Source organism: Physella acuta, unplaced genomic scaffold (genome assembly GCF_028476545.2).
Source record: "Physella acuta isolate Inbredline_101_S28 unplaced genomic scaffold, ASM2847654v3 ptg000008l, whole genome shotgun sequence".
Classification (NCBI taxonomy): Eukaryota; Metazoa; Mollusca; class Gastropoda; family Physidae; genus Physella; species Physella acuta.
Window position 1 is genome coordinate 836824 of NW_026731528.1, and position 19829 is coordinate 856652.

The following is a 19829-nucleotide window of genomic DNA, read 5'->3' on the forward strand; positions in this document are numbered from 1 at the left end:
TAGTGATACGAGTGAGAATAAAAATACTGTGTATACTTTCCATAGAAGCCAAGTCAGCCCATAGACCCTGGGCTGATTATGTTGTTATATTTATTGTTATATTTATTGTTATATTTATTTCCAACTTAAATGTTGAAATGTAGTTATATTATGAATTATTTATGTGATCTGAACGTGGACTGTGATGTGTTTTGAGTGAGATATTTGTCGAATGCTAGACTTAGACCTATACACCAATTATAAGAGTTGATTGTCATTTTTTGAGAATTTGATGTCATCTATCTAAGATGATATCTGACAAAAAGATATACGACGTTCTGACAGACATTGTATCTGACATATGGGAGAAATGTGGGAGAAATGTATTGTCAGAGAAACATGTCATTGGTCAGAGAAATGTGTCATTTGTCAGAGAAATGTGTCATTGGTCAGAGAACTTGTCACGTGATGTGTAAGACAGAAACTAAACCCCGAAAAACACGAGAAAATAAAACGTATTTTGTCCTTTATTTTCCGGCTTGACGCCCATCAACAATGCGCTTTCAAAATTGTATCTCAAAAGTGTGCAATTCGCATAAAGGACAAATTCTTATGTTGTACAATTCGCATAAAGGATATATTCTTATATTGTATAATTTAAATAAAGGACATATTCCTTTGTTGTACAATTCGCATAAAGGATATATTCTTATGTTGTACAATCGTATAAAGACATATTTGTATGTGAAATCTGTATATGTGTAAACATGTTTCAAACGCAACCAAAATGGGTGATGCTCTATCGATGTGAAGATTATTATGTCCGTGCATATACCAACATATTCTTGTTAGATAGTAGTTAAAATCTTTTTCTGCATGTGTAAGTCCTAGATAGAACCAAGTATTATTATGTATATTTCATTTTATTAAAATATTATTTTTCATAATTTATTAAATATGTATGAATTCTGCTTTAAACCAAGATTACAGTAAGCAGTTGAAGTCTACATACTTAGGTCATGAAAAAATTACCTTGGTATTTACAAATCAGTTTGGGCAAGGTTGTATGATTGTAAATATAATCAATAAAAATAAAAATTTTAATAATAATTTGGTAAAAAAATGCATAGAGAATGCGGAAGGAAGGAATACGTGCTTAAATTTATTTTCAACTACTGACTACAGATTTTGATTATCCCAAAAAAAAATTCGTGCCGATTCCATTCATTAAAACAAGGTAAAACCGAGCTAAATACTAGCACAACGAATACATTCCTTATACTAGCATTCAATTCAATGTTGTTTCTAGCACAATTTTATTTGTAAAAATATTTCATGTATTTTTAATTTCGAAGTGTCTACTCGGAATAAGATTTTTCGGCAAAAGATAGTTCTGCGCATGCGCAGTGACCTATGGCTAGGGTTAGGGCTAGATTGAGGGTTAGGGGTAGGATTAGGGATAGGGTTAGGGATAGGATTAGGGCTAGGGTTAGGGATAGGATTAGGGCTAGGGTTAGGGATAGGATTAGGGATAGGATTAGGGATAGGGTTAAGGATAGGATTAGGGTTGGTATTAGGGTTCTGCGGTTGTAAACACACGCATGCGCAGTACCATCGAAAACATCGCCGCTAAGTCGTAGTTTCTCTCCATTGCGCATGCGTATCGCATGCGTATCTTATTCCGACTAGAATCGGCCTTTTAATTTTTGCCTGCGTGAACGAGGGGAGATAAACAGAATATATTGTTGGCTTGTAGTGACTTAGCCCGTTAGATTGATGTTACTTTAGATGACATTCCAGAGCTTACAATTACTGTGTGCGTATTATTTATTTGTGTGTACTATATTATAACATGTGTACTGGGAGTACAGTTTTAAAAACAATGACGTGACCTAACAAACTGCTTATTGTTGAGAGAGAAGTCCTGAGGATTGTCCTACAGTGTGTCCTGTAGTTTGTCTTGCAGCATGCCCAGGTTTGCTTACAAAATATAGATGGATGATGTAGGACAATAATCTACAAATATATGTTACGAGCCGACCCGCTGCGTATCATACGCCGCTATTTAGTTGTTTTTTTTCTACTTTTCAGTAATTTATAATTTGTGAATTCGACAGTACCAATGCTGCCACTGAAAATATTTGCTTAAAAACACTAAACCCCCTCCCCCCCCCCCCCCCCCCCACGTAAAAGCAGCCTCCTCTTAGTTACCTCCTCTAAGTTTAAAATCGTTTCAAACTGAATTATCTGCCCCTAATAGCCGTCACCAAACCCGTCTCTATGATTGTAAAATGTAAACAGAGTGAACACAGCTCACCAGATCATGTGGGGTGGGGGTGATAGTGATCGAGAGGAAGAGAGGGGACTGCAAAGGCGCGCTTGCAGCTTGTTTTCTAACTGATCCCAGAAGAGAATTATATATATAGATTGTCACATTTATAATGATTTTCTAATATATATATATATATATATATATATATATATATATATATATATATATATATATATATATATATATATATATATATATATATATATATATATATATACATGTATATATATATACATATAAATATATATGTATATGTATATACATGTATGTATGTATATATATATATATATATATATATATATATATATATATATATATATATATATATAATCATTTGTTTAGTGTCGGTCATAGAAATTATAGATGTGTATATATAAATAAATTTAAAATAAGATTTACAAGATGTGAGTTATATATAAATTTATTTATTTATTAAAAACCATTTAATCTCTATATGTAATACCTCATTAAGGAATAAGCTTACCCTTGATTTAGAACCAAATACAGTTTTTATCCACAAACAATATTTTTATGATAGCTATGTTGTAAACTTTGAATATATATATACAGAACTACGTTCATCAACCTTTCTTAGATATAACGATGTCAAAAACCTAGACTGGAATAATGTCAATGTTTTTCAGATGCTGCGAGGTAGTTGGGTTGGGTTGCCTCTGTTATTATGTTGTTTGTTGTTGCTTTGAACCCTGAGGTTGTAACTAGAATAGATTCTGTGTTTTGTTGTCAGTAGAAAGGACATTATGGAGAATAATAAAAAGCAATTTAAAAACCTGAACTTTTTGTTGCTGAGTTGGATTAACTAAACAAAGTTTGTATTTTATTTTCACATTTGTCAGGGTTTTCCTTAGTCTGCTGTGTATTTGGACTGCAAAGTTCTGTTTTTCTAATAGCTGCTTAGAATTTAAATATAAAATTATATCCTTATAGACAAGACATGTAAATGAATCATAGATTTTACAAAACAATTAAATACTTGATTGTTTTTGAGCAAAGTTTTTCAGAATAAGTGCGTATTCTTAAAAACTTTATTTTTCATTTATTCAATTTTTTATTTATAAAAAGATTATCTGACATAACATTAACTCAAATCTTCTGGCATATCAACCAAGCATCCTTTATGTAAAGAAAAATATTACATGCATTTAAGCAAATGGAATAGTTAAACAATGTTATAATCTTTAATGTAAATAGTGATGTTTATAGGGAAGAATTCACATCATAGAATGATTTAATAAATAAATGTGTATCTAAATTAATATATATACATATAAAAAAGTATATATGTATATATATATATATATATATATATATATATATATATATATATATATATATATATATATACATACATATACATATACATATACATTATAATGTTATGAAATGTAAATTTAGTTATCCAAAGAAGATAATATAATGCTAGCTATAATATTTTATGTACAATTTGTACAAAGTTATCAGGGTATATAAATAATATATTTATTTTATAAATCAGAAAATTTAAAACATCAACAACATGAGCTTACACTTTGGTGGATTAACAAGCAGGATGCTCTATTTTGTCAATTCTTCAACTGACTGATTAACAGAGTTATTGTTACTGCACTCGAAGATATTTGGATTTATTTGAGTTTTCTCCCTTACATTATGCTGTAGGTTGTTGTTTTTTCTTTTTTCTTTTTATTTCTTTTTTTTTTTCTTTTTTTTTCATTCAGAGGAAATAGACTTTTATTCTTGTTATTGCTTAAATTAGCAGGAAGAACTTCGATTGAATGTTAGCACGAAAAACAACACTATATAGTGATAATGGGTTTGTGTTCGAATCTTCCAAGTCAGCAACTGTCTAGTGATGGTGGTGGGTTGGAGTTCGAGTCTTCCAAGTCAGCGATTGTTTGGTGATGGTGGTGGGTTGGCATTTGAATCTTCTAAGGTAGCTACTGTCTAGGGCGAAGACGTGAGACGCCTCTGGATCTCTGAGACGGACTCCCTGTGTTCTGTGGTGCTGAGTCTGTGTTCCAGGTTCAAGGCCGTCTCTCTAATGTCACTGTCCACGTCACGCTCTTCTGCCTGTGGAAAAATTGGAGTCGAGATTTGATAAGAAACGAACAGAAGAATATTCCTATATCCTTCCCTTTATGTGGGATGGGATATTTTTTTTAAATAATGTTTTGGTTATTTAGTCAGAACAATGAATTCATTATTTAATCAGAAAAGTGAATGTGTTTTTAATCAGAACGATGAAATTTTTTTTATCAGAAAAATGAATTTTTTATTTAATCAGAACAAGGAATTTATTTTTTAATTAATTAATCAGAACAATAAATTTGCTTTTTAAATGATAAATCAGAACAATGAATCCGTTTTTAAACAGAACAATGATTTTTTTTCATTTTTTTACACAGCTGTAAAACGTTGTTGAACAAATTTAAAATTTCTATCACAATTTATAAAAAAAAACAAATAATAATGAACGCGGGTGCTTAAAACTTTGAGAGGGAGGCTGTTAATGCGCTCGTATTAACGGTGTTTTAAAAAGCGATGGTACAGTAATTTATTGGGGTTATTTATTGTGAAGTTTGGCTAAATTGGTACAGTAATTTACTGGAGTTACAATTGTGAAGTTTAGCTTATCTGGTACAGGAGTTTACTGGAGCTATTATTGTGAAGCTTGGCTTACCAGGTACAGTTACTAATGTAAAGTTTGGCTTATCTGGTACAATAGTTTATTGGAGTTACTAATGTAATGTTTAGCTTACCTGAGCTGTTACAGATTTAATCACCCTGTGAAGGTAGAAACACAAGAATGTAATTATAAACTCTTAAAATAAACACTTGGGACGCGACAAGAAATTAATTAACTTCGACAAGAAATTATTGAACTTAAATTATTTTGATTGTAAATAAGATCCCCAGCCCCTAAAGTTAAGGGTTAAGTTAAGGTCATGACTCCCAGATTATAACTCCTGGGTCTAGGTCATATCTACCAGGTCTTGTCTCCCAAGCAGGGGTAGACTGCCTGTGTCCGAGACGCCCCGGGGAAATTTTAAAAAGTACCCCCATCCAAGATTGAAATTTGTATTGTGCATTTTTTTGTCTCCATCAAATTGAATGTTACGCTTTGGTATGGAGTAATGGAGAAATCCCAAAAATGTTTTTTTTTTGTTAAATCAAAACACTAATAGGAATATTTTAGCAACGTTCCTGGGGGCCAAACCACATATTATTCACGGAGATTTTTCCCGTCGAGCAAGTCCAGCCCCAGGTCATGGCCCGTAGGTCATGACCTGTAGGTCATGATCCCCAGGTCATGGCCTAGGTCATGATTACAAGTTCATGGCTCCCAGGTCATCTAATGTCATGTCTGCCATAGCAGAGATATGTCATATATATAAACATGTGTATATTTCTACCTGCTACTCTAGTAAGAAACAGCTGAACTCACCAGTCGGGTATTTTAGGTGTTGAATGTTTCTTTATAACTGTTGGAGCATAAAAATAACGTGTTAGTCTTTTGATGGACAGAGTAATCCAATATGTGGGAAAACGGAATGTAAAGGAATAGTATTTTGTATTTTTTTTCAGTTCATTCTATTTAATTCAGAGATTGACAATACTTTCTCTTTTTAAAAAATGAGTCAACATTACTTTACACTTTATTATTCGAAGACATTACCTGGGTAAAAAAATAATATTTTTAAAAATCAGGTTTTGAATTCATTAAATTTTAAAATTTAATAGCGACTGCATTAAAAACATGAGCCAGCAAACATAAATAAAATAAACGTTTTGTCCCTATAGTACCGGTGTCTTTAGTACAAGTGATTTAATGTAGGATAATCTTCGTGGAGCCTTGTCCAAAAGATGACAATACCGTTTGAACTATCAAATAGGAAATGCTTCAACAAATAACTATACAACTACGTATACTATACAACCTTAAGTATAAATGATATTACCAGGGGCGGAACTACAGTGCCACCAGACCCCGCAATGCGGGGGGCCCACGCCATTTAGGGGCCCATAGCCGACCATAATAATTTTTGTATAGTTAAAAAAAAAATCTTGCATTTTTGACTTGACAAATAACAAACAGATCTACTACTGTTGTGATGTTATACCAGGGGTCGGCAACCTGCGGCTCGCGAGCCGCATGCGGCTCTTTTGATATCAAGATGCGGCTCCCCAGCTCCTTGAACAAATACTAATAATCTTAATAAAAAATAAAACATTTCAAATTAAAAAAAAATGTTAGTGGCTCTTAAAAACTAGGGAAATTTTGAAAATTGTAACTTTTGGCTCTTCCGCTTCAAAAGGTTGCCGACCCCTGTGTTATACAGTAGCTAACACAAGCTGTTGCGTAAAAAAGATATATATGCCTGAGCTGTAGTGTGAAAGATAGGCAAACGTCCAAAACACTTCCATGACTTATTTCCCTTTTTTAAATAGTTAAATAGGGGTGCACCTTTTAATATATTTGTACTAAACAAATAAAAAAGCAGTTACTTATCTTAAGTATTATTTAAAAAGAAATACAAACTAAAGACTGACATAGCATAAAAAGGAAATATATTTAAAACAAATAATATAAATACGAAAAAACATAAAAATAAACATAACACGAGAAACCATTTCACAAACAAAGCTTTCACGTTTTATATTTTTTGACCGGATTTAAACTATCACTTTGCAAAGTTCATAGAATCGGCTGTATTATAGCGAACATATCTAATGAATTAGTTCTAAATCTAAAAAAAAAAATTTCAAAACAGACTAATTAACACACTCACATGACATGTTGTAATTTGTTTAAATTGGAAAAGAAAAGACATTTTTTATTTCAAACCCGATCAAACCAGAAATGAGTATCCAATGTTTGTGTTATGTGTTTGTATGTATATATATATATATATATATATATTTATATATTTATATATATATATATATATATATATATATATATATATATAGGAGGGGGTGGCCCTTTTTGCGGGGTGGCCCTTTTTTCTAGTTCCGCCACTGGATATTACAATGAGTATAAATGGTCTTATTGATGACTAGGCAGATATAAATGTAGATGACTAGTTAACCCTGCTTTTGGCCCTATAGTTGACTCTAGATCAGCCCAATCGTCCTTGTGGCTGATGTGAATGTACCATATTTGCTCCTGTAGCTAAGCTCTGTAAGTTACACTGATAAAACCTCATTCAGTCCCAATATTTTATCTTGTAGTTGGCTAAGTGACAATGCGCAGCGCCTTCCCGAAGGCGATCCTCTGGCTGCCCTAGACGACACACTAAACGTACATTTAATCAACCCATCAAATGACCCATAACTGACCCAAAACATGACCCTAGAATTAACCCAACATGTGACCTTTCAACTGAACCACCAAATGACCCACCAATTGACCCAGGAACTGACCTAGCAGATGACCCTATATTTACCTTTATAGTTCTCCTTGTCCCCAGAGAACGAACCGAGCCTGTGTCTGCCGGCATCAGAGCCGTCATCACTATCGTCAGAGTTCCAGTGTTCATGCTGGGGAGGGTGGGAGGTGGAGGGGCTGACCACAATCTCGGGTACAGCCCCTTCCAGGGTATGGTACGAGGAGTTGATGTGGTGTGAGGGCTCCTTGTGGTGTGTGGGCTCCGTGTGGTGTGTGGGGTCGTGGTGTGAGGGGCCCTGGTGTGAGGGGCCAGCGTGGTGTGTGGGGCCCTGGTGTGTGGGGCCCTGGTGTGTGGGGCCGGACTGCTGTCGGCTGTGGTGACCATACACGAGTTGAGGACCGTCGGTCTTGCCTTGCACCACGTCCACAGTTTCGTAATCCCCGTCGTAGCCATGTCCGACGTGGTGGCCTCTGACAACTTCCGGCGTCTCGATATGCCCGTACACCCGCTGCGCATGCGCAGACTCGCCCTGCTCCGTGCTGGAGATCACGAGACGTCCGTCCTCCCCTACCTTGACCTTCTGTTTGATGACGTGGACCGTGGGAGCGACCCCTGTGACGTCACCCACCCGTCCGGTGTCTTCGTGGACTATCTGGCCATGCACGAACTGACCACTGCTCCGGTTGGAGTCTCTGTCCCCGTTCATCTCGCGGGGCATGATGGTCCCGCTGACCACGCGATTGGTCTCCCCTTTCACGTTGATGACCGAGATCGCCTTGCCGTTGCGGACGGTTTTGTGAACTTCGTCATCAGTTTTGTGGTGACGTCCTCTGTGGTGTTTTCCCTTTCTGACGTCATAGGTGTCTGACGTCTCGTGGAAGACGTACTCGTTCTCCGCTCGGCCGAGGATCTTTGGCCTGGGGATAGCACGCGAGCATCGTTTTATGCACGTTTATGATCATATGTATGGAGTGGGGGGGAGGGGGGTTTAGATTGATTGTTCCGTAAAAGAACAGTTTGGTACACTTTTAATTCACAAACATTCGTAGGCAGAGGCGTAGCGAGGGGGGGGGGGGGTGGTGCGGACCGCACCGGATGACACCATTTAGGGGGGTGACACCAAGGCAAAAAATAGCAAAATATATAGAAGAAAAAATTGAGGGGGGGTGCAAATCGAAAGTTTGAGGGGGGTGCAAATCGAAAGCTTGAGGGGGGTGCAAATCGAAAGATTGAGGGGGGGGTGCAAATCGAAAATTGATAGTTTGTCCCCGGGAAGGGTCGCTACGCCTCTGGGGGGGGGGGGGGTGACACCATTAAGTGCCGCACCGGGTGACAACAACCGACCTCGCTACGCCACTGTTCGTAGGTTTGTAAACTACTTGTAGGCTTTTGAAAAAGTGTATTTTAAATCGTGAACTACACTTAAAAATATGAAGGTTTATGATGGTAAGGTTTCTTAGATAATGTTAAAAACTAACAGCTTTCGAGTTAAAAATAATAAAATATTGAATTTTTAGCGCAAGCAAAATTTTCTATGTACAAACATTGTATGAAAGTGATCTTTAAATTGTGATTAAACGGAGACTTTAGTTGGTATTTTGAAACAGCTTTTGTTGATTTAAATTAAGCCTCAGTGGTGAGGGAATGGGCTTTTGGGAAATGGGTTAAGATGGGCCATTGTTATTTGTACAAACTGTCATACACACCTGTAGCCGTTCATGGCACGGAAGGGAGGGTCCAGGTGCTGGTCAAACGTGCTGGTCGAACTCTGGACATTTCTCGCCCACTCGGAGACTTCTTGAACACGTGACCTTGGCAATGACGTCTTCCGGGACTCGAGGCGTCTGGAATTTTTTTTAAATAATTTTTTCATCATGTGGTGATAGATGGGTTTAAGTTTTCGGTGTTTAAGGATTGGGAGTCGTGCTTCTTTCAGGCATCTCTTCGGGGTGGGGAAGTGTCGTCCCCCTCCCCCTTGATCAAGTCTACGCCCCCCCCAAACAAAATATAATTTATATAGAAAATATTTACTTTTACCAGTCTCCGCACTCCCCTCCCCCCCTGGAAAATCTAGTCCGTCCCCACCACCTTTCCCATATCCACACCACTCTCCCCCCCCCCCCCCCAGGAGAAAAAAGTCTGAAAGAAACACTGATTACGAGACTAGAGATATAAAGACTAAGGATTGAGAGTCTACGAAATGTGGAAGTCTCAAGGTTAAGGAGGTCTAAGTATTAGCCGGCTAATGAATTTGGAATCAACTATTCGAAACCATAAACATTTCGGTTGTCCGAAATGGGTTTTTTTTTTTCAAGAAAAAGATTAGCAAATAATAAATGGAAACTACCGATAAATAACTGGCAAATTCACTGACCCCAATAAAAACTTTAAGGACATTGCTAACCAATAAAACTACAAGAACCAAAGGTAGGACCAACGCGGCACTAACCACATTGACAATCACAATACTGACCACTAGGCCAGTGATAGCACTGACCTTTAGGACCACAACAACACGGACCCCTCCGTCCCATAGCACCATCATAACACTGACCACTCGGAACCCTGACACCATCATAACACTGACCACTTGGAACCCTGACACCACCAGAACACTGACCACTTGGAACCCTGACACCATCATAACACTGACCACTTGGAACCCTGACACCACCAGAACACTGACCACTTGGAACCCTGACACCATCATAACACTGACCACTTGGAACCCTGACACCACCAGAACACTGACCACTTGGAACCCTGACACCACCAGAACACTGACCACTTGGAACCCTGACACCACCAGAACACTGACCACTTGGAACCCTGACCACTAAGAGCACTGACCTGAAGCAGTTATATGACACGATGACGCCCAGCACAAAGATAAGAAACAAGATGACGCAGGAGGAAGCGATAAGTCCAATAGCTGACGTGTCCATTTCCAGTCCCCGCGGTCATCCCTCGGTCATCTTTAACTGGTTGATTTAATTACCAGGCTGATTTCATGTGTCTGCTTCTGTCAAACTCTGCAATTAAGATAGAATTTATATTGTTTGAAATTGGATCAGCTAGGTAGTTTAACTCGACTCACACAGGCTATACTTACAAACTAAATGTTTATATATATATATATATATATATATATATATATATATATATATATATATATATATATATATATATATATATATATATATATATATATCGCCCCGGGAGTGGGAGAACTCATGATAGCTAGCCCGAAAGTCCCGAATTAGTTGGGGACAGCAATCTATCAGGGAGTGAACAATCCGAAATCAAGCTGGAGTAAAGCCCCTTGTATGATACCAACTCTGGATACCTTCAGTAACTTTTCCAACCCAAGTTGATACCAAACATATAGTGCTTAGATTTACATTGGTCTATACTTGCAAAGGTTGAGAGAGTGGGATCACATGAACACGCATGAGTAAAATAATGCACGCCTAATGAACGCAACGAATGTGTGTAAATCGGAATTATGATTAGTAATTCTAAAGCAATCATTACTATTTTAACATTTAATTATTTCAAAGATCTCTTGACAATGAATTGTCGTCAGATCTTAAACTAGGTGTCAAGTTTAAAACAAATCGGCTCGGTAGATGTGAAGAAAATTATATTTTCAAATTCCCACCCATGACGACATACTGCGACAAGGAAGAAAATTATGTGCAAGTTTGCATAAATGTAGCGGTTTGACTCCTTGGTGTAAGGAATAAGTTGTCTGCAGCAGACTTAGGACTAGTCTGGTCTGTCTGATATCTGAGATGTGTGTCCAGATAATTAGAAACGGAGGCTGACTACGTGAGACTACGTGGGACTAACTACTTGAGACAGACTACGTGAGACTGCCTATGTTACGTAAGACAGTCTACGAGAGACAGGCTACGTGAGACAGACTACGTGAGGAAAGGTTCGGAGTGTCCTAACAGTATACTAAGAATGTTTGTTTTTAAAGTAAAATACACATTATTTAACACGTACATATTAATCGTGACGTGTAACGCATTAAAATACACAGCACCTTACACATCACTTAATTAACACACTTGATTAACACATCATGTAACTTACCCTAAAATAAACCACCTAATTAACACATACGCAACACTATGTAATGACAGCCATTAAGCCAACACGAACACACCATTTAACGAACTCAGAAACCTGACACCATTCAACACTGCATAACACCATTCAACACTGCATAACACCATTCAACACTGCCCAGACTTCACTGCCGGCCCTAATAGCTTTGATACCGTCAACATTTCAATACAAGAAAACGATCTGTGAACGCCCAAATTTTGACGTGTTTCAAGTTAACTCAGGCATTCACTGGGCTCAAGTCAAGCGAAAATATGTCTTGAATCAAAGGGATTCGGTTGGTCGCTGGCTTGATATTAGGGCAGTTGTTGGCAGGTTTTAATTATCAAAGGAGCTACAAGCAGGTTTTAATTATCAGTGGAGCTACAAGCAGGTTTTAATTATCAGTGGAGCTTTAAGAAGGTTTTAATACTTCAAAAAGAGTCATAACTTGTAGGGCATTAACTGGCAGGTTTTATTACTTGATATAAAGGCTACCGCAGGTAGGGTTATTATTGGGTTATAAATTTTACAGTTAGATGCAGATTTTAATACCAGGGGCGGAACTACCATGCTGCCAGACCAAGCAATGGGGGGGGGGGGGGGGTCATGGCCGTCTAGAAGGCCCGAATTCTGACTCAAAAAAAAATAAATTTAATTAACGGGAAGTAGACGTCTTAGTTTGAGAATCCCTGAACACATTTGCTACCCTATAATTAACAAGGATGTACGGCCCAGAAAATCTACCACAGGCGTGTCGTGTAGCAGAATTGCAACAATTTATAGTTACACAATACAGTCGGATTGGTTAAGCTACAGGGGTAGGATTGCTAAATCTTACAGCTAACCAGCTACATAACAGCCTTGATTTGCTACACGTTAGCATTACTCCAACTTACATCAAACCGGCTACTTAACAGCCATGTTAGGCTACAAGGGTAGCATGGTTAAACCTTACAAGTTACCCGTTACATTGCAACCTTGTTATGCTACAATAAAATTGAAAAAAACCAGGATGGGATACCACGGGTGATGGTTACATAGATAGATGTAGTCTGAAGTGGGGTGCTAAAACGTTCAAATTTACTTCCGTATATAGACACATATATCATAAAGATAAGCGCCCACAATGGATGATTGTGCTAATTTACAATATAATTATGTACACACAGACACATACATATATATATGTATGTATATATATATATATATATATATATATATATATATATATATATATATATATATATATATATATATATATATATATATATATATATATATATATATATATATATATATAATTTATTCAATTTATAAGTATATTTTTACGTATCACACAACCTAACTGCCCGTCCTAAACCAAACACACAACCTACCTGCCTGTCATCACACGATCTACCTACTTGTCCTAAACCAAACACACAACCTACCTGCCTGTCATCACACAACCTACCTGCCTGTCCTAAGCCAAACACACAACCTACCTGCCTGTCTTCACACAACCTACCTGCCTGTCATCACACAACCTACCTGCCTGTCTTCACACAACCTACCTGCCCGTCCTAAACCAAACACACAACCTACCTGCCTGTCATCACACAACCTACCTGCCTGTCCTAAACCAAACACACAACCTACCTGCCTGTCATCACACAACCTACCTGCCTATCCTAAACCAAACACACAACCTACCTGCCTGTCATCACACAACCTACCTGCCTGTCATCACACAACCTACCTGCCTGTCTTCACACAACCTACCTGCCTGTCATCACACAACCTACCTGCCTGTCTTCACACAACCTACCTGCCTGTCTTCACACAACCTACTTGCCCGCCCTAAACTAAACACACAACCTACCTGCCTGGCCTAAACCACACACACAACCTACCTGCCTATCATCACACAACCTACCTGCCTGTCTTCACACAACCTACCTGCCTGTCTTCACACAACCTACTTGCCCGCCCTAAACTAAACACACAACCTACCTGCCTGTCTTCACACAACCTACCAGCCCGTCCCAAGCCAAACACACAACCTACCTGTCCGGCCTAAACTAAACACACAACCTACCTGCCTGTCCTAAACTAAACACACAACCTACCTGCCTGTCCTAAACTAAACACACAACCTACCTGCCCGTCCTAAACTAAACACACAACCTACCTGCTGTCCTAAACTAAACACACAACCTACCTGCCCGCCCTAAACTAAACACACAATCTACCTGCCCGCCCTAAACTAAACACACAACCTACCTGCTGTCCTAAACTAAACACACAACCTACCTGCCTGTCTTCACACAACCTACCTGCCCGCCCTAAACTAAACACACAACCTACCTGCCCGCCCTAAACTAAACACACAATCTACCTGCCCGCCCTAAACTAAACACACAACCTACCTGCCCGTCCTAAACTAAACACACAACCTACCTGCCTGGCCTAAACCACACACACAACCTACCTGCCTGTCTTCACACAACCTACCTGCTTGTCATCACACAACCTACCTACCCGTCCTAAACCAAACACACAACCTACCTGCCCGTCCTAAACTAAACACACAACCTACCTGCCTGGCCTAAACCACACACACAACCTACCTGCCTGTCATCACACAACCTACCTGCCTGTCATCACACAACCTACCTGCCTGTCTTCACACAACCTACCTGCCTGTCATCACACAACCTACCTGCCTGTCATCACACAACCTACCTGCCTGTCATCACACAACCTACCTGCCTGTCTTCACACAACCTACCTGCCTGTCCTAAATCAAACACACAACCTACCTGCCTGTCTTCACACAACCTACCTGCCTGTCATCACACAACCTACCTGCCTGTCTTCACACAACCTACCTGCCTGTCCTAAACCAAACACACAACCTACCTGCCTGTCATCACACAACCTACCTGCCTGTCTTTAAACACACAACCTACCTGCCTGTCTTTAAACACACAACCTACCTACCCGTTCTAAACTAAACACACAACCTACCTGCTGTCTTAAACTAAACACACAATCTACCTGCCCGTCCTAAACTAAACACACAACCTACCTGCCCGTCCTAAACTAAACACACAACCTACCTGCCCGTCCTAAACTAAACACACAACCTACCTGCCTGGCCTAAACCACACACAACCTACCTGCCTGTCTTCACACAACCTACCTGCCTGTCATCACACAACCTACCTACCCGTCCAAAACCAAACACACAACCTACCTGCCCGTCCTAAACTAAACACACAACCTACCTGCCTGGCCTAAACCACACACACAACCTACCTGCCTGTCATCACACAACCTACCTGCCTGTCATCACACAACCTACCTGCCTGTCTTCACACAACCTACCTGCCTGTCATCACACAACCTACCTGCCTGTCTTCACACAACCTACCTGCCTGTCCTAAACCAACACACAACCTACCTGCCTGTCTTCACACAACCTACCTGCCTGTCATCACACAACCTACCTGCCTGTCTTCACACAACCTACCTGCCTGTCCTAAACCAAACACACAACCTACCTGCCTGTCATCACACAACCTACCTGCCTGTCTTTAAACACACAACCTACCTGCCTGTCTTTAAACACACAACCTACCTACCCGTCCTAAACTAAACACACAACCTACCTGCTGTCTTAAACTAAACACACAATCTACCTGCCCGTCCTAAACTAAACACACAACCTACCTGCCCGTCCTAAACTAAACACACAACCTACCTGCCTGTCATCACACAACCTACCTGCCCGTCCTAAACCAAACACACAACCTACCTGCCTAACCTAAACCACACACACAACCTACCTGCCTGTCATCACACAACCTACCTGCCCGTCCTAAACTAAACTCACAACCTACCTGCCTGGCCTAAACCACAAACACAACCTACCTGCCCGTCCTAAACTAAACACACAACCTACCTGCCTGGCCTAAACCACACACACAACCTACCTGCCTGTCATCACACAACCTACCTACCCGTCCTAAACCAAACACACAACCTACCTGCCTGTCCTAAACCAAACACACAACCTACCTGCCCGTCCTAAACTAAACACACAACCTACCTGCCCGTCCTAAACCAAACACACAACCTACCTGCCCACCCTAAACCAAACACACAACCTACCTGCATGTCATCACACAACCTACTTGCCCGTCCTAAACCAAACACACAACCTACCTGCCCGTCCTAAACCAAACACACAACCTACCTGCCCGTCCTAAACCACATATCCCAACAAACAGCCTACCTTGTTACGACACACAGACTGTTATATAAGCACCGGCCCGTTCAAATCTCGAATAGAATTCATTTCACCGTACCCAGACCATGCCTATTCATTTGGAACCGTCGCCATAGATTCGCGGTGCGTATTGAAAACCGTACGGTCCGTATTGATCGTGGTAGAGGGGTTGTGCCAAGTGTTGACATGGTCCGACAAAAGATGGAAAAATTGTATACACTCTGTAGCTCAAGTTTTTTTTTACGCATGAAATTTAGACTGAAAACAAAATCGGGTTTTTAGCGTCTTATGTAGAGACTTGTCTTGTAAGAGGTAGAGTGATTTTTTTTTTAATATTACTAAAACGGGTTATAATTTTCTGTTTTATCTCTTGTTCTTTAGGAGTTGATTGTTACCGAAGTTAACTGCTTCAATATAAGCGATTTATAGTGATATTGATATTTGATGATATAATTGATACATAATGAGTGGACTAAATAAGTATAACAGTTTGTAGAGCTCTTTTGTGTATTTAAACAGGGAAGTAAATTTCAAACATTAATCTGGCTTACTACAAGTTGGCTCACTGACAAATTGGCCCACTGACAAGTTGGCCCACTGAGAAGTTGGCCCACTGACAAGTTGGCCCACTGACTAATTGGTCCACTGACAAATTATCACACTGACAAGTTGGCCCACTGACAATTTGACAAATTTGTCGACTGACATATAGGTCCACTGAAGAATCGATCTCAACGAAAATATTTACCTACCCAGCTCAGAAAAGAAGTCTCCACAATTTCTTTCAGTTCAACTGAACAAGCGACTAGCAACGTTTTAGGTAATGTGAGATAATCGCTGTAAAACTAAACTCTCAACTGCCACGATAATCACATGGGTTATGGAACTTCTGGGGGGGGGGGTGAGAGTGTGGGCGTATGTTCCAGGTGATCGTCTGCTTGCACCTAGCTAGAGTTACCTGACCTCACCTGTAACCTTCTAATCTCAAGTTCTCCCAGGACTTGAGTGACGTATCGAAACATGTCACTCACGCTTTGATACTCGAACCAGACGACACAGCTGTTTTTTTCAGACGACAGACAGCAGATAAGGTTGGTACACATTTTTCGAGGGGGGCGGGGGGTATTCATAGTGAACGATCACTTCGACGGCCATCGGTGGCCACTGACAGCCACTGACGGCCACTGTAGGTCACCAACGACCACCTACAGCCACCCATGTTCCCCAACGACCACCAACAGCCTCCCATGTTCCCCAACGACCACCAACAGCCTCTTATGTTCCCCAACGACCACCAACAGCCTCTCATGTTCCCCAACGACCACCAACAGCCTCTCATGTTCCCCAACGACCACCAACAGCCTCTCATGTTCCCCAACGACCACCAACAGCCTCTCATGTTCCCCAACGACCACCAACAGCCTCTCATGTTCCCCAACGACCAACTCTTCATTGAACGACTCCTCAAGTACTGAGCTATTTTCTCCAGTATTTTAACCCTTTACTTTTCAACCAGTTCTTAATAATAAACAGGTTGTAATCCAATGAACAAATCGTTAAAAAAGTGCTAAAACTGAAGTACTAATAGTTATTCAATGAACAAATCGTTAAAAAAGTGCTAAAACCGAAGTCCTAATAGCTTCAACTTACAGTACAAAACACGCATTTTAGGAACTGGTATTTTGTTTTCTATAATAAACAGTTCTATGTCGTGTTGAGAAAGGAAAAGAAATATATTTTTGGATTTATCGATCCATAATCATTCAATGATCTGTGACTGCTATTGAGCTGTAGTCCTTTGACTTTCAATGCTAACGACCCAAAAATGTAAATTTTAGCAGCGAATGCCGTTTATATCAGCAACACCTTCGATCTTTTCATTGGGAAATGAAAACGTTGAAGGCATGCACTTTGGTAAACAGGTGATCAATAAATATTTGACTAGACTGGGCTGGTGTGCAGATATGGCTAATGATTCACAATATCAAATGCAACAGAACATAGTGGCGCACATATTTTCAGCACCTAGACGGTGTAGCCTGCCTAAAACAGGCTTACAGAAAACAAATACTGAAATGTGCATGCATTCAATTTCAATGTCTATGCTTTTAAAATAAATTGACTATTTATAATAAACTATAATAAAATCTGCAACAAAAATTTTTCACTATTAATTTGTTATTATTTTTTAACAATACTTTTAAATCATGGACCCTATTGGAAGACTTTAATGCTAGAATTAACGTTGTGTTTTGTTTTGTTTTTTTTGTGTTTTTTTAGCTAGATTTAATATGACGATATTCTATTAAATCAAGTAACTGTTCGTGAGTTCAACTGGGAAACTATTATGCTAAAGCTTTCCAGATTTCTATAATATGTATCTTGTGTTTACGTTTCAAAACGTTTTACACTTTAATGTACACTGTTGTTATTTTTGTCCATTTGTAAATATAAAAGTATTGCTCGCTCTAAAAATCTTTACATTCTGAGGTCGATTTCTTTACGCTTGTTGTAATAGCTGTAAAAATGTATTATTCTTTGAAAAGCTTGTTGAAATAAATTTTTATATAAATTGATACTAATCGAATCTGAATACCACGTTTTTATTTTTGAAACCTTAAATTTTATGTTAAAATAATCTCAGGTTAGTTAAGAAAGCCGGAAATACAGAAACAATTCAGCACTAAATTCAGGCGAACTGTACCCTACCTGCTCCCGTTAACCGTCATGCATCGATAAGTTAGCAGTGAGGGATGTATAAATAACTAAGGGGAGAGAACAACAAATAAAGCGGGGTAAATCATGTTTTCTTAAGTGGCCACGGTAAAACCAGACGGGCAGGTTTTTGGCTGTGTAGGAAAGTGTTTTTTTATATGGACGCTCTGCTGTGTCGTTACATTACATTTGATAACTTCAGTGTCTGTGGATGGTGCTATAAAAATGTTATCAGCAGCTTATGATTTGTTTAGGATATGTAACCGTGTGTGTGTATTAGTGTGTTGATGTGTGTATGTTGGGGTGAACTTTTTTTACTGGCAGCTTATTTTAGAACGGATGAAATTACATTTCTAAAGTAAACAGGTTTAAGGAATGTATTGATTTTTTAACGTGATGTACATACTCTCATACTTTTACTCTCGTTTACTATATATATATATATATATATATATATATATATATATATATATATATATATATATATATATATATATATATATTCGTTTAAACGAAGTAAAAGCTATTTTGTATTATTTTATACATTTGAAAATAAATAACTTACAAATGATTGGCCTGTATACAATGAAGCACATAGCCCTACATCAGCGTTGTGTAACTGTACAAGGGGACATCAAAAACCGGCTGTACGACTGTATATCTTTAGAGCAGGGACAAGATCTGATAGGGCAAGCGATGACACGGGGGATTAGCGTTGTTAGCAGGATAGGGATTTGTTAGGATAAGGATTTGCTGGATAGGGATTTGTTAGGATAGGGATTTGTTAGGATAGGGATTTGCTGAATAGGGATTTGTTTGGATAGGGTTTTGTTAGGATAGGGATTTAGTAGTTGGTGGAATGGGATTTGTTGGATAGGGATAGGGATTTGTTGGATAGGGATTTGTTAGGACAAGGATATGTTAGGATAGGGATTTAGTAGTTGGTGGAATGGGAGTTGTTGGATAGGGATTTGTAGGCAGGATATGATCTGTTGAGCAGGGACTT

The 19829-nt window shown here is 38.9% G+C and overlaps 1 protein-coding gene across 2 annotated transcripts; it reads right to left on the bottom strand.

Annotated features, from left to right (window-relative positions):
* Window positions 1-3707: 3707 nt before the first annotated feature.
* On the bottom strand, window positions 3708-19460 carry LOC131928013 (uncharacterized). 2 transcript variants are annotated; one of them, XM_059284011.1, is made up of 7 exons: window positions 19389-19460; window positions 10570-10751; window positions 9426-9563; window positions 7777-8636; window positions 5775-5811; window positions 5089-5113; window positions 3708-4399 (listed from the first exon to the last, which is right to left on the bottom strand). In XM_059284011.1, exons 2-7 carry the CDS (start codon window positions 10662-10664, stop codon window positions 4274-4276), a joined length of 1281 nt encoding a protein of 426 aa, XP_059139994.1. In that variant the 5' UTR covers window positions 10665-10751; window positions 19389-19460; the 3' UTR covers window positions 3708-4273. The 2 variants fall into 2 exon arrangements, with proteins under 2 accessions (XP_059139994.1, XP_059139919.1); XM_059283936.1 differs by lacking the exon at window positions 19389-19460 and adding an exon at window positions 16115-16234.
* Between the last annotated feature and the right edge of the window lie 369 nt (window positions 19461-19829).

Coding starts and splice junctions, on each gene's coding strand:
- LOC131928013 (XM_059284011.1), bottom strand. CDS start 10,664: ATGGACACGTCAGCTATTGGACTTATCGCTTCCTCCTGCGTCATCTTG. Junction 9,564..10,569: donor GTGTCATATAACTGCTTCAG/GTCAGTGCTCTT, acceptor AAAAAATTCCAG/ACGCCTCGAGTCCCGGAAGA. Junction 5,812..7,776: donor GGACAAGGAGAACTATAAAG/GTAAATATAGGG, acceptor ATGCTCCAACAG/TTATAAAGAAACATTCAACA.